General features: G+C 37.3%; 1 protein-coding gene across 1 annotated transcript in view; it reads right to left on the reverse strand.

The window, feature by feature from the left end:
• The window catches only part of ODAD2 (outer dynein arm docking complex subunit 2), an 88,138-nt gene that overhangs the window by 17,650 nt on the left and 56,553 nt on the right, over positions 1-13,935 (reverse strand). Inside the window, 2 exon segments of the mRNA XM_065831448.2 lie at positions 8,765-8,986; positions 9,575-9,763. Coding sequence (XP_065687520.1) covers positions 8,765-8,986; positions 9,575-9,763 — 411 coding nt within the window.

The following is a 13,935-nucleotide window of genomic DNA, read 5'->3' on the forward strand; positions in this document are numbered from 1 at the left end:
TGAATTCTGCTCTGAAGTATCTTGAAATTCAGTCCAAAAGGAAAGTTCAAAAATAAAAAATTCAGGACTGACACACAAATATAATTAAAGAATTAAAAAGATAGAAATTCCATCAGAGATTGCACTTGCTCAGCTAATTAAAAATATGACAATGTGACAAGTAATTTGATCTCACTCAGTAAGAATGTATATGAGAACAGAAGTTATATAGGGCTTTTTTGTTTACCAAGCAACAGTATCATACATGTAACTGCATAAGATAAAGCTAGACAAACTTTAGGCTACAAATAAGGTGCAAATGTTTTTATGGGGAAGGTATTTAACTACTGGAACAAGTTATGATGGCTCTAGGGGATTTTCCATTGCTGGAATTTTTTAAGTAAAGAGTCAGTGTTTTTCTAAAATATATACTCTCTTCCAAACAGAAGTAAATTGAAGCAATGTCTCTGGTTTGTATGAGTAAGGCTAGTCAGACTAGATCAATAAGACGATCCCTTCTAGTATTATAATGTATGTACCTATTATTATTTAACATGAGAATAGTGTCCAGCTTACAGGACTATAATCTTATTTAGGCTTTTTAAATGTTGGCACACTACCTTGAGGCAAGTTCTCCTGTACTGCAAGGCTTGTTGAAAATCAACATTCAGGAGGATATTAATTAAAATTCAGCTGTCTGAAAACTAGCTGTTCAGTCTGAGCTAGCCACCTAGGTCCTTTTTATACTCAGGGAAGAAAACTAGGCACTTTCATGAGTCTTTTCCTTCCAGGTATCTCAGGCATCTATTTTCAGCTAGCACAAGTCTGCAGGTGCCTCTCTCTCTTTCCATTGACTATAGAAGGTGTCTTAATTTAGATTACTCCATACCTAAAATTGGCTGAAGTTAGCTTAAAGGAATCCACCCTTAATACTCCAAAGATCTTTGTCAAAATCCCTGGGTTTGAGTTAGTTAAATCCACTAATTTAAAACATCTGGCTTTATTAGATCAGGTTCAAAGTGTGCTTCAGTTACTGCTGGGAAGAGAGAGTTTTATCACCATCACAGCATACAAATGCATCTCATCTGTATTTTCCTAGGAAGAGAACAAATTATTTAACTGTTCTTCCTTATTGCACTATTATTCAGAATTCTATCATTTCTCTCTATTAATGAACTGGACTTTATAGTCATTTAAACAAGTCCTCCACTGCCTTAGGATGGGATTCACCCCATTAAACATAGGTACCTACGGTGCAGATGTGCAGATCTGAACTTTGAACCTGTGCTCTCATTAGAGTCAAAGGAGACCAGAGGTGCCTTATCTTTGCATGAATATCTAAATTAGTAGAGATGATACACAGTAAAGAATCTATTTCTCTTCCTTGACTATTATAAGAATTTGGGTGACTATTTCAGATGGGTATGTTCACAATGTAAACATTTAAAGTTGAGATGAATTATGACTTTGATTAATTTTGTTTTTCCACAGCCTGATTTTGGGTTCTTATTCTCCCTTTTTTCATTACTTTAATAATCTTCTCAGAGGTCTTATTAGCCTCATCATAAAAGAGTTGAGGCCATTCAAACTTCCTATGTCTCCTTTACAGAGAAATAATAATGATATTCCACAGAAAAAAATCCTTTATATCACTTACAATGTCAAAAATTAACTTCCACAACAGCGGAAACTAACTTCCACAACAGATCATCTTTTATCTTTCTTCATTTGCAAAGAATGACCAGGAATAACCAGTTACATGTTTTCCACTTGCATATACTTTGAATCACAGAATCACAGAATGTTAGGGATTGGAATGGACCTCAAAAGATCATCCAGTCCAATCCCCCTGCCAGAGCAGGAACACCCAGATGAGGTTACACAGGAAGGTGTCCAGGTGGGTTTTGAATGTCTCCAGAGTAGGAGACTCCACAGCCTCCCTGGGCAGCCTGTTCCAGTGTTCTGTTACCCTCACTGTGAAGAAGTTTCTTCTCATATTTAAGTGGAACCTCCTGTGTTCCAGTTTGCACCCATTCATACCCAAAGTCTTTTAGAACACATATTATGAGTAATTTCCTAAGTTCCTATACACATCACCACCCTCACTCACTCACTTCAGATGTATGTCCCAATCTACAGCTTGCCAACTCAACCAAGAAAAAGTGTGACTGTAACACAGAGAAGCATTGTATTAATTTGATACCATGACGTGGTCTCTAGGCTAATGATTTGAATATTCTTTCAGGATCTTCAGACAACTTGAATTCTTCCTTTGAAACATGTTTAGATTAATCTTTTCAGTACTAAAGTAGCTGCACTTCCTCATCTGTCTGTGCCTTACAGAACATTCTTTCTAGAATACATCTTAAAAGAGCATCCTTATTTAAAAAACTGTATTCTTTAGTGGACAGTTAAGATCTTTTAATGAATGAGCTTGATTGTCTAAGGTTCCAGCAACAGTCAGCTGCAGGTAGACATCTTTGTCCCTTTACAACAGCTACGTTTTAAGTGAGATTTTTTTTCCATTTCCATGAAGAATGTGGTGATGGTTGGATGCCTCCAGTTGCCTGTGACTGTTCCTATTTCTCTTCCCTCTAATTGTGACAGACTCCCAGTGTGAAGAACTTTGCTGGGCAGTCCTTCTCATCTTGGCTATAAACTTCCAATCCTCCACTGGGTTTCCCTCTCCCTTGGTTTGTGGACAGCTGTCTCCAGTGTTGAATTCAGGTTGATGCCTGTTCCTTAGTCTGATGTCTAAAAATTTCCCCTGCTTTCTAGTGTCCCGCATGTCATTACCAGGTCTTTGAAAATACAAATGTCTTTTCCAGCACAGCCATGAATTTTTAGTTCAGAAAGTGGAAATATTTTCTGGTGTTTGGTAGAAAGAAAGCATTGATTCATCTGTCACAGGTCATAACCATTGTTCCATTCCCAGTCATAAGAACATTGAGCATGGAACTGAACATAAAAGAATAACTTCATAAACTGTCTCTCTAAACTTCCTCCAGAATGATGCTGTTTGTTTGCTCAGAATTTCACATGGCAGCTGACATACACCAGCATTTCTCAACCTTTTTGTCACATAGTCGTGCTTGAGAAAACTGAACATATTTTGGGTGCATTTACAAATAGGTGAAAACTTGGAACACTGGTTTTCTCTCACAACTATATGCAAATACCTGTTGTTTTGTGATTAGCAAATACTATTTGTAGCAGTGGAAAAATGTGAAATATGAGAATCTGGATGAAATTACTTGCCCTATGTATTTTTATTCCTGGTTTTCTGAACAGAAACATGTATATACACATTGTGTAGTGAATGGTCAGAAAGTCTGATGCTTTGAGAAAGTCTCTGACCAACTGTTCAAGTACTCAGCGACTGTGTCATTCACGCAGAGTAAATGTTTCCCTGAAGCATCAGAATTTCCATGTATTTGAACGTAGCACATGAACGTGCTGAAGAACACCTGGGATTACACATGTATTGCAACCTAGTTAGAACTACAGCAGCTGTGACATGAATCCAACTGGGTATGATTACTAAGACACTGGGTATCTGGTAAAAGGATGAAAAAATATCAAAGGAACCCAGATAAATTTTCCAAAATGTGATCAGTCCTGAAAAAATCTGTATATAACAACATGAAGGATTCAGCATTGTTGTGACTCTCACATTTGAGCAACTAAACCTCCTCCACTCACTTTCCTTGCCCTCTGGAAGTGCTTCTTTAGTCTTTCTGAAACTCCAGTCACTGATTCTTGATGGTACAGAAGCCCAGCTCATAAGCACTGGTGCACTGGGCAGCTGTGTCCTGAGCTGTCATGGTGCACGTGTTGATTTGCTTCATGATCTGCTCAGCTCTGGCAACACTGAACAAAAGCACTTGGACTAGTACATCTGGAGAAAATATGATGGGTCTAACAGAACACATTTTCACAGACTTCCCACCATGCTTCACTTATTACATGGCCATCGTCTCTGGATAAGAACCACTATGTCTCACTGGTCTGATAAATCCTCTAAAAAGGCCTATTTGTTGCTTCACTTTGCTTTGCTGATTTGCTATTCCAGGTATGACACAACATAAAAGCATTAGAAAGTGGTTGGAAACATCACAGCAAGATACCTGCTAATTAAAACAAGCTTTATTTAGGGTTAGAAACTCTAGATGACCATAGATATTGTCCTCTTGTAAGTGGGAGAATGCAACTCCCTGACAAACAGGGGCAAAACCAAACTACACCCTTTTTAAAAAATGGATACGCCTATACTGCAGTCACAGTTCTAAAATAAAGCAAACCATCTGACACTGATCTCCATGCTACCAAAGCTAGACAAGTAAGAAAGCCCAGGATAGTTAGAGAAAGCCAGCTCTGATGACACCTCACAGACTTCTGTCACCTTATGGCCTAGAGAGAACAGACTAAGGTCTAGATTTTTCAGAGTTTATTAACATGGATCTCGGAGCCGTGTTAACTTCAACATATCCACTAGTATTGGATTCTCTCTGCCTGTCTCCTAGTTGAAAGGCAAATGCATTTTGCAATATGTCCTGCAGTCCTGATTCCCAATGGTTCATGCATATTGTGGTTCCAGTTCTACACCTGCATGCTATGCACCTGTACATAACAGCCAGGAACGTTTCCAGAGTCCTACTGTTTTCACTTACCCGTTTTATCAATTTGCCTTGTGTTAAGGATTTATTAAAGACTTAAAGGAATAAAGATTTAATAACAGCTCCATTTATGCTTATTATGTCATAACAAAGTTTCCATAAAACACTATTTTAAAATACCGTGATAATTAAAACCGCAGAAAGATTATTTGTGAAGAATGTTTTTGGTTTTTTACATATAATTACTTTCATATTCTCCAGATTAAATATCTGCAGCATTTGTAATTAAGCACCTCCATACATGTTTACTTGAATGTAACTGAAAACAAACACATAGAAAAATGAAATATGTGCTGCTGTAGAATAAGATAATTCCATCTATCTTGCGTACTTACTTGTAATTGTTAGCACTAACTATGGGATGTGTCTAAAGAATTTCTTCGCATAGATGGATTTCTAACAATAATTAATATCTTCTAATTTTTGAAGTATCGAACTTGTTTTCAAGGCTCAGTTTACAACTGTAAATTGCTACACCTCATTGTAACACTTTTGCTGGGTGACCCTAGGACTTCAGATTCTACACTATACACACTGATTTCAGCAGGACATGGAAGAGAAGACACTTCCCTTGAAGACCTGGACAGATCTTTTCTTAAAGATTTACGCTTATTCAGTACATTTGACTGTGCATCAGTTGACAGTCTTTGGTATGGATGACATCAACCATCTGACTAGTTTGATTTAGTTTATCCAAAAACTCACTCTCCCAAACTTCCATTATTTTTTATTTTTGGGGGACTAGCAAGAACTACTATTTCCAGTAAATCAGTGTCTTCCAAGGATATTTCATTTTTAACCGCTAGTAAGAAAAATGGGCAGTAAGGAACCATAATGTTTCTTTTCCCAGCTATATAATTGGTTCGCAGTCACCTCCTGGCTATGAAGAGATGCCAGTCTACCAATCTGGGAGCAACAGTGCAGCCTTTTAAGGTTAGAGGTGATTTAATCGATATCCTGAATCACCTCCAAAAATCCTTCCCAAGACTTTTGCACATTGTGATACTAGCAGGTATGACGAATTATTGCAGGTCCTTCATAGTAATGTGTGGACACAGGTCATTTTATCTTAATACTCTTTAACCTCTTAATATCTGATCAGCTTTGCTGCATTTTAAAGATTTTAAAGAACTAGTTTTGTTCGCAGTCAGACTGCTTTCCCCAAAAAACCTGAGATCTTCTGAACTACAGAGGAGGATTCGTCACACCTCATGGAATTTTGAAATACTTCAAAGTATGTGCGATAGCACTGCATCTCTTAGTCACATATATTTGTAGCCCTGACCTAAAATTCTAGTGAATTTTCTGTTCATGGAATGAATATTTCATTTCTGAATGACATAGACTGAAATTCAGACACTTTATCCTACACATCTCCTTAAGTATCTAAACAACAGAGTGATTAAATCTGTTCCTCAGACAGTATTTCTTTTGAGACACCCATCTGACTAAGTATAGTCAAGAAGGTTTCTGCCATGCGAGGGTTTCTGGATACTGAATGGGAAAGACCATTATCACAGCTATGGCTGTTTTCCCTAATTGAATATGCCATGAGTATGGCTCAATGAAGCCCACTGAGAAGCTGGAGAATACTGCTTAGTTATCAAAAGGTAGTGAAGAAGTGGTTTGCAAGGAACAATAATTATCTTTCGTATTTCGTATTATTTTCATTATTTTCCATATGATAGAAATCAGATTATCCGAATCACAGACTCATTTTGGTTGGAAGGCATCTCAGAGGTCATCTAGTCCTACCTCCTAGTCAAAGAAGGGTCAATACTGAATTCAGACCAGGTTGCTGATGGCTTTGTCAAGCTGGGTCTATAAATTCTTTCGGATGGAGAATCCACAGCCATTCTGGGCAACTGTTCCAGTGCTTCACTACCCTCGCAGAATTTTTTTCCTTATATACAGATGGAATCTGCCAGACTAAATTTATGACCATTGTCTCTTGTCCTCCTACCATGCACCTCAGTAAAGAGCCTGCCTTTGTTTCCTTGTTAAATTTCTCCTAGATACCGACAGGCTGCTGTTAGGCACTGCTGCCCAAAGGCCTTTGCCAAGCTAGACAAGCTCGGTTCCCTCATAAGTCATGTGCTTCAGGACCAAAATATCTCAATGGCCCTTCACTGCACTTGCTCAGGTTAATCCATATATTTCTTTAAGTGGGAGTCCAATCTGAATATAGCACTCCTGATGTGATTTAGTAAGTGCTAAGTCACTATCCCTGACCCACTGGCTGTGTCTCCAGACCAGGACCCTGTTGGCCTTCATCACTCCCAGGGCATCCTGTTGGCTCATGTTCAGCTTGCTGAACCTGCACTCCAGGTCCTTTTCAGCAGAACTGCTACCCTGGCTGCTGGTCTCAACCGGGACCAAAATGCAGCTGCTTCCTGTCATACAACTAGTGCACATCTGCTTCTAAGATAGAAATGCATGTGTGTGCTGGCACATGTAATGAGAAACTGTCATATATCTTCTCACATGTTCAGGCCACCCATCAGTTATGAGATGAGTGGCACTTCCACTTTGGTTCTTGATGGACCCACATACAAGCCCACGTTCAAACACTTGTTCACTGCATTACAAGAATACAAGTTTCTTATACACAAGAAGTGAACCCTGGGGGAAAAAAAAAAAAAAATGTTCCTTTATTTTGTAGTTTTGCTCTCCTTTTATCAGTTCTCTTTTCTCTCACTTAAAATATTAGTCTTATTCCAGAATATTGTGAATAATAAAAAAATTAAATAGCTGTTATCGTTTTCTGCACATTCCTATTTATCTGCAACCGCAAAGAAATGTTTTTAATTAGCCTAAATGTTTTAACTAGGACTGAAAAATAAAGATGAACCTAGACCGAGATGGAATTGTTATAAAAGTATATAATCAGAATTGGCTTTATATAGTATATTCAGTGTGCTACAACTTATAAAACCTAAAACCTGCATAACAAAATGAATGAAAACAACAGATGCAGGAAGGCAGAAAATGGGTTGAGGCAGTTGAACAGAATGATAAGCAACAGTAAAAAGTCATCAGACACTTGTTTCAAATGGAGCTGTAGTACAATATATATTCCTCTCTGCCCTACAGCCGGTGTAATGCAACTGTGATGGGAAGATGTACATTGCAGCACTGAACAGGCAGCTTACAATTGAGTCAGTTCAAGCACTGGCATTTAAACTGATTCTTTAAACATTTTTGACCACTGATTCTTTCTAACCCAACTACAGACATAGCCACTACAGATAAATGTATGATAATGCAGGACCAGTAGACTGTGCCAGAATTGAAACTGCTCACAATGAAGTGCATTATGATTAGTGCAGGCATAAATTCACCATTAATAACAACATTGCATCACAAGTCAACTCATACTTTCAATACATTTACCTGAACATGAAGTAAAATGAAAAGTCTGCAAACCGTGAATCTTTCAGAAAATTTACGAAAATTGAAAATTCCTACTATCTCCATCTCTACGGCCATAATCTGTATCTCTCCTGTGCTAAAAGAATAACTCTTCTGTCTTCAACTAGCAAGAAAACTTTGCTAGAAAATACTTTTGAGAGAAAAATTCTTTCTGGAGGAAGATCTTTGCAGAATTTGCTTATACTTAACTCCTAGAATAAGAATTTGTCTAAGTAAAGGCAGAATTCACTGAAACAGCTCCAGATAAACTAAGCCTTTGTATTACTCTATCTTAATTTGTCCCCAAATCTAGTTACACTCTGTTCTTAGGTGACTTTCTGCCATACTAGGCAACTATTAATTAAGATTATGCGATTTCTTTTGCAAAAATCATTTGAGAACAACAAAATGCTGATGTAATGTCACTGCTAACCTAGGTCAGAGTCAAGTCAAATACTCTAGAGGTGATCATTCACATCATATCTCCACTCCCAACAACCACCAAGCTGTAATATCTTTAGCACTGAAATACTGTTCCCCAATTCACTATTTAGCCAAAAATTTTTAGGATAAAGTTCAGAAAATTTGAGATACACAGCAGTATTGAAGAGCTATTTCAAATGAAAGATCTCTTCTTTTGACCATGCCAAACCCCTTCAATAGTTTGAACTCTAAATAAGAAAAAAGTTTCACCTCACCTTCACCACTCCATTTTCATGCATGGTGATACAGTTGTTGGGATCCTCTGAAAGTTCATATAAAGCCTGAGCTGTAGCTCTATGAACCGCTGGATCATTTGACTTCAAGTAACGGACTAAAGGAGCTACAGCCTTGCTCTCTCCAAAGGTCACTCTATTGCTCCCCCACATGCAACAGCGGGAAATGGCCTCGGCTAAGTGACGTCTTAATCTGTTATTGGTCTGAAGAAGGTAAAAACATAATAAGTTAAAGACAACATAATACAACAAAAAATTCATAGGAAAGCAGAGTTGTATTCTCAAACATCTCTAAGGTATGCCAATTTAACTGAAGTACAATTAAAAACTAGAAAGAAGTGTAACATATGGAGCTACTAGTCCTTTATTATTGTCTTTTTATGAAGTGCTGTGCATTTTCATATTATTTCAAAGGTGCTTTTAGACTGACTGGAAATTAGATGAAATTAGCATTAAAATGTAACATATAGGCCCATCACTGAGATTCTCTGCAAGGTTCAGATTTATTGCTCCCTTGACCCTTTATGCTTTTTTCACACGGCAGCTGCACCTCTCAAATGCAATATTCAGCAACAGTGACTATTAAAATGAAGCTCATCGTCCAAAGCAATTTTAGCACCAGCCACAGAGTGTTTTCATGTCTAATATACATCTCACAGAGGAAGGATTGTACAGCTCTTCCTTACAGCTGCTGCGAAATCTACTGCTCTTGTCATAACCTTCATTTGGATATAATGCAGCCTGACTTAAGTAATTCAGATACTTAGTATAACATGTTTAGATGTTACTTACCGTGTTTGCTAGTTTGGATAACAGGGGGACGACTCCATGATCTGTTAAAACAGCTAAATTTTCTTCATCTTTAGCTATGTTTGTAATGGCCGCACATACACTTGCTAAAACTTCTTTATTATTTGACTTTAGCAAATTGACTATCAGTTCCAAGCCACCAACAAAGGATCGAACCATTTCCCCAGCATCCTAGATGAGAATCAAAAGAAACATTATTTTTAAATATTCAACCTGTATTTTATGCAAATATTTTAAAAAGAGAATGGTGTGACATAAATTATTCAAAACTGCAGCTATTGCTGTGTTGCCTTCACCAAGAAATACGGCTAATTCATAACTCAGAGCTCTCTTGATTGACATATGAGAGTTAACACTGTTTCATGTACCACCATCTAGACAGAAATTCAATGTTTAAATAAAGGTATCTAGTGACATTTTAGATACCATAGAGAGAAGAACTGGAGCATTATATGGAATTGGCAGTTGGCACGTTCAGGATAAAATGACTTCCTCTTCAAACAAAGAATAGTTAAGATGTTGAAGTCCTTGGAGCAGGATTGCAATGGCTGTTAGAAGTTTACATGTTAGAAATCAACCAGACAAATTCACAGGAAAAAAAAAATCCAGTGAGGGTTATTAAATATAAAAGTATTCCCTCTGATTTAGTAAAGTTCCTGAGTCACAGATTTCTTGAAGGTGGAAGAGCATTCTAGGGAATGGAACCATGGCTACAAGTTTCCCCTGTTCTATCTTTCCACAGGCATCCCCTGTGGGCTAGTGTGAGAAACAGAATACTGTGCCAGTGAACCTTGGGTCTGACATAGCATTGGCTGCTCTCACACTCCTGTGTTTATTAATCAGTTCAAATTAGCAAGCGCATGCTTACATGTCAATATGTAAACCAGAGAAAACCAGCAGTGTGGCACTGTGAGACTAAGCTAACAGGTATGGAATTCATTTGGTTGCCCCAAGCAAAAAGGGACTGACGGTATCTGATGAAGTGACATGCAGCACACAGTACTTCACGTACCCTTAAAAGCACACAGGGTATAAACCTAAGATTTGTTCAAGCACAAATTCTTAACTGATACATAGCCACTGACCAATGCTGTACTCTAAGATTCATTGTGCTCTGTTAAACTGAGATGCTCAAAAAGAAACGTATCTCTTTCTTCGGTAAGATGTTCCGCCATGTCAAATTACATTATTCTAGATAACCTCCTGGTTATCCTCCTGGACAGAAACAATGCCAGAATAGAAAAAAAACATCTACTTCTTTGAATGACTTTTTACATGTTTATTCAACCTGTGGGTAACTCTGAGCAACACTTTGCCAACAACCATCTAGAAGGAGTTCTCAGGATGCCTGGTTATATGGAGCCTGAAAGACAACACTGCAAAATGCAGCAGCATTTTCAGAAACGTCAATGTAAACAAAATAATTGGCAAAGGGATGGATGGAACTTCAAGGGCCTGACCTGAGTATATGAAGTATTGCAATGTAATCTGGAGAAATCACCATTTCTACTCGAATGGGTCCAGCAGTTACTTTAGTTGAGTGGACCTCTATACTGAACATAGATATTTGTGTTTTATCAGGACTTCTTTATACAATCTATAATCCAGTCTGACATTTTTTGATACATTTTCTATCTTTCAGATGTGGATCCAGAAAGATGAGTGATTCTCTTTAAGTTCTTTGTCCAATGAATACAGAAACCAGCGAATAACCTAGTTATGGATAACTTAAGGATTCCTGTAAAACATAAGACTTAAGAAAAATAAATAAACTATTGATTACAAAATAGATATGGGTCAGAAACCACTGTGGGCAAGAACTTCAGGTGTTTTTTGATGTTTCTAGCCTGTGCACCTCAGTGATGGTAAAATGTGCACAGATGGAAAGAAAGGTCTGCGAGTGGAATTTCTTTCATGAGCTTTCTTCAGCAGATAAACAGGAGAAATTTTGAATTAAAACTACCAGACACTCTCCTGAAAGCCTCTTGGACTGAAAGGTCTTAGGACCTCATGAAAATTCAAGCATGGATAGTATGAACTTTCCTAGGGCTAGGGAGTGACCCTGAGACCAAGAATGGTTTTGATTATATTTATTTCATTTTGGGGGCTGATTTATGAACATAGTAGGGTCCAATTGTATTGTGCTAACTTTGCTAAGCAAATCCATCAAATTGCTCATGGACTTGGTAAATAAAGATTCCAGAAGATGCTGCAGTCCATGTTTTTTAGTTCTGGGTCTAAATGCTAAACAGAACTCTTAGCTGTGATGTTTCCTGCTAACAGAAGGCAAAAGAAGTGACTAGGCCCATCAAGAATGCAACATTTTCTGCCACAGGCAGTGCAATCCTTGAGACTGGAAGGAAGAGATTAAAGCCATATAGTGTGAGGGTCAAAACCAGAAGCCACAGCATGTAGAAAAAGGGTAGTATCCAAGAGCAAAATTTGTGCTGAAGTCCTAAAAAACCCAGAACGAACAAATAACAGAGGTCCTTACAGAAACTAAAAGAGGATCTAAATGTTTATGCCGAAGGAGGACAATCCAGGTTTATTACCCAGAAAAGCAGCTGAGAGAAACAGAGAAGGAAGGGCAGTTTTCTGCCCCTTCTGTTACCACGTGAGCTGCATGTAACAGGAGCTGAATTACAGCACGTTTCCCATGGATACATCAGCATAAAAACATTCTCTATCATTGCATACATACCACAATGTAAATGTATTTACAGACAATCATCCAAATGTAAACAACTTTTCTTGATATCAGTTTTCATGTCTGTCTTGAAATTTTGAAATTGACCAAAGATGGTAGATAATGTGTTGAGCAAGATTTCTACACAGAAATTACTTACCTATGGATATTAGAGGGCTAGACAGCTAAATGACCAGATAGAGGAGAAGAAAAGAAGATATTTTACATTTACTTCAACTTCTTGAAGCTTACTACAGAGGTGTGCATTACCTTGTGCCTAAATATTGGCTCAAGAAATGAGAAAGGCTTCTGTTCAACAGGGAAACTTACAGCTAGGTGTCTGAGGTTGGAAAGGGGCCCTGCTATACATGGACATGATTCTACTTTTCTACATGTATTATTATTATTCATGCTCTTGAAAGACATTTCATGAAGAGATAAGATAATTTGTATCCTGTCTTCATGAACTAATATGTACATTTTTAATTTTCCTACCTGTACATATTGTCTTTCCAGATAATTATAACCCTACTTGTTAAATTTCTCTTCTGACAAGCTTATGCTTTCCGCATTTTGTAAAGGAGCACGGTCCAATTAAACTGATGGAATAATATATAAACAATCCAGCAGTGAGAAAAAAAAAAAGAGTTTCACTGATTGTCTGTGAAACCAGCTAAACACAGGGACAGAACCTCCTACCAGTGATGAAAAGCAGAGGGAAACTGCAGAAACCACATGTCAGGAAAGTTTCCCAAATGTGATTGTGGGTGTAGTCTGGTGGTCTGTGCAAGACAAAGGGAAAAGCAAAGAAGTAAGAAATGTGAAGAACAATGAGCAGAAGGAGGACTGAAATGAGAGCTTTAAAACGCACTATGTTACAAGATCTTTTTTTTTTCCCAAAGAAACTTCAACAACAAATGCAATCTTTTTGGTATCATTTAGCAAAACCACATACTTGCTTTGTACAGTAAATTTATACTTTTTAAATTTTTTTTACTGGAAGATGTGTATTTATTATATTGCCATACTTTACAGATATTTAAAGAAAAAAATATATGAAGTTGTGCCTGTGATTGTGGAGATCTGGATTAAATTATTTTGCATCTGTGTTCTTTGAGTAAACTTGTATTAATGATCAGATAGCAGTTCATGCTATAAAGTCTAATGTAATTTCTGCGATTTTAGTTTCCAAATACTCTCAGGCATTTTCATCTATACTTATTTTTGTAACACAAGAGAAGAAAAATCACATATAATGTTCTTTTGGGAATCTTTCGCACTTTTTGTTTCACACAGAAAAAAATACAGACTTTGAATGCTACCTTCTAAATTAATCATCAGACAACTTTTTGTGAGACTTAACCCAAAGGATCTGTGATTTTCAGCTATTGTGTGTGATAAGCTTTCGTATTTACCTGTAGCCCTTAAACTTCACTGTAAAAATGTGAATGTTTCAAAGTCTGGGTAGTTTACTATTGGGTAATAACAATTTTAATATTGAACTTGACACGGAAAGTGTTCAATTTCCAAGACTACCTTTATGCTTTAGTATTTACATACAGCAAATTCTAATCTATTAATATAGCTACATGTACATTCTTTAGTGTTGCGTATGAAGTTATTAAAGAAACTTCAAGTATTTTGAAAAGCTTAGAAA

The sequence above is a fragment of the Patagioenas fasciata genome, chromosome 2, assembly GCF_037038585.1.
Source record: "Patagioenas fasciata isolate bPatFas1 chromosome 2, bPatFas1.hap1, whole genome shotgun sequence".
NCBI lineage: Eukaryota > Metazoa > Chordata > Aves > Columbiformes > Columbidae > Patagioenas > Patagioenas fasciata.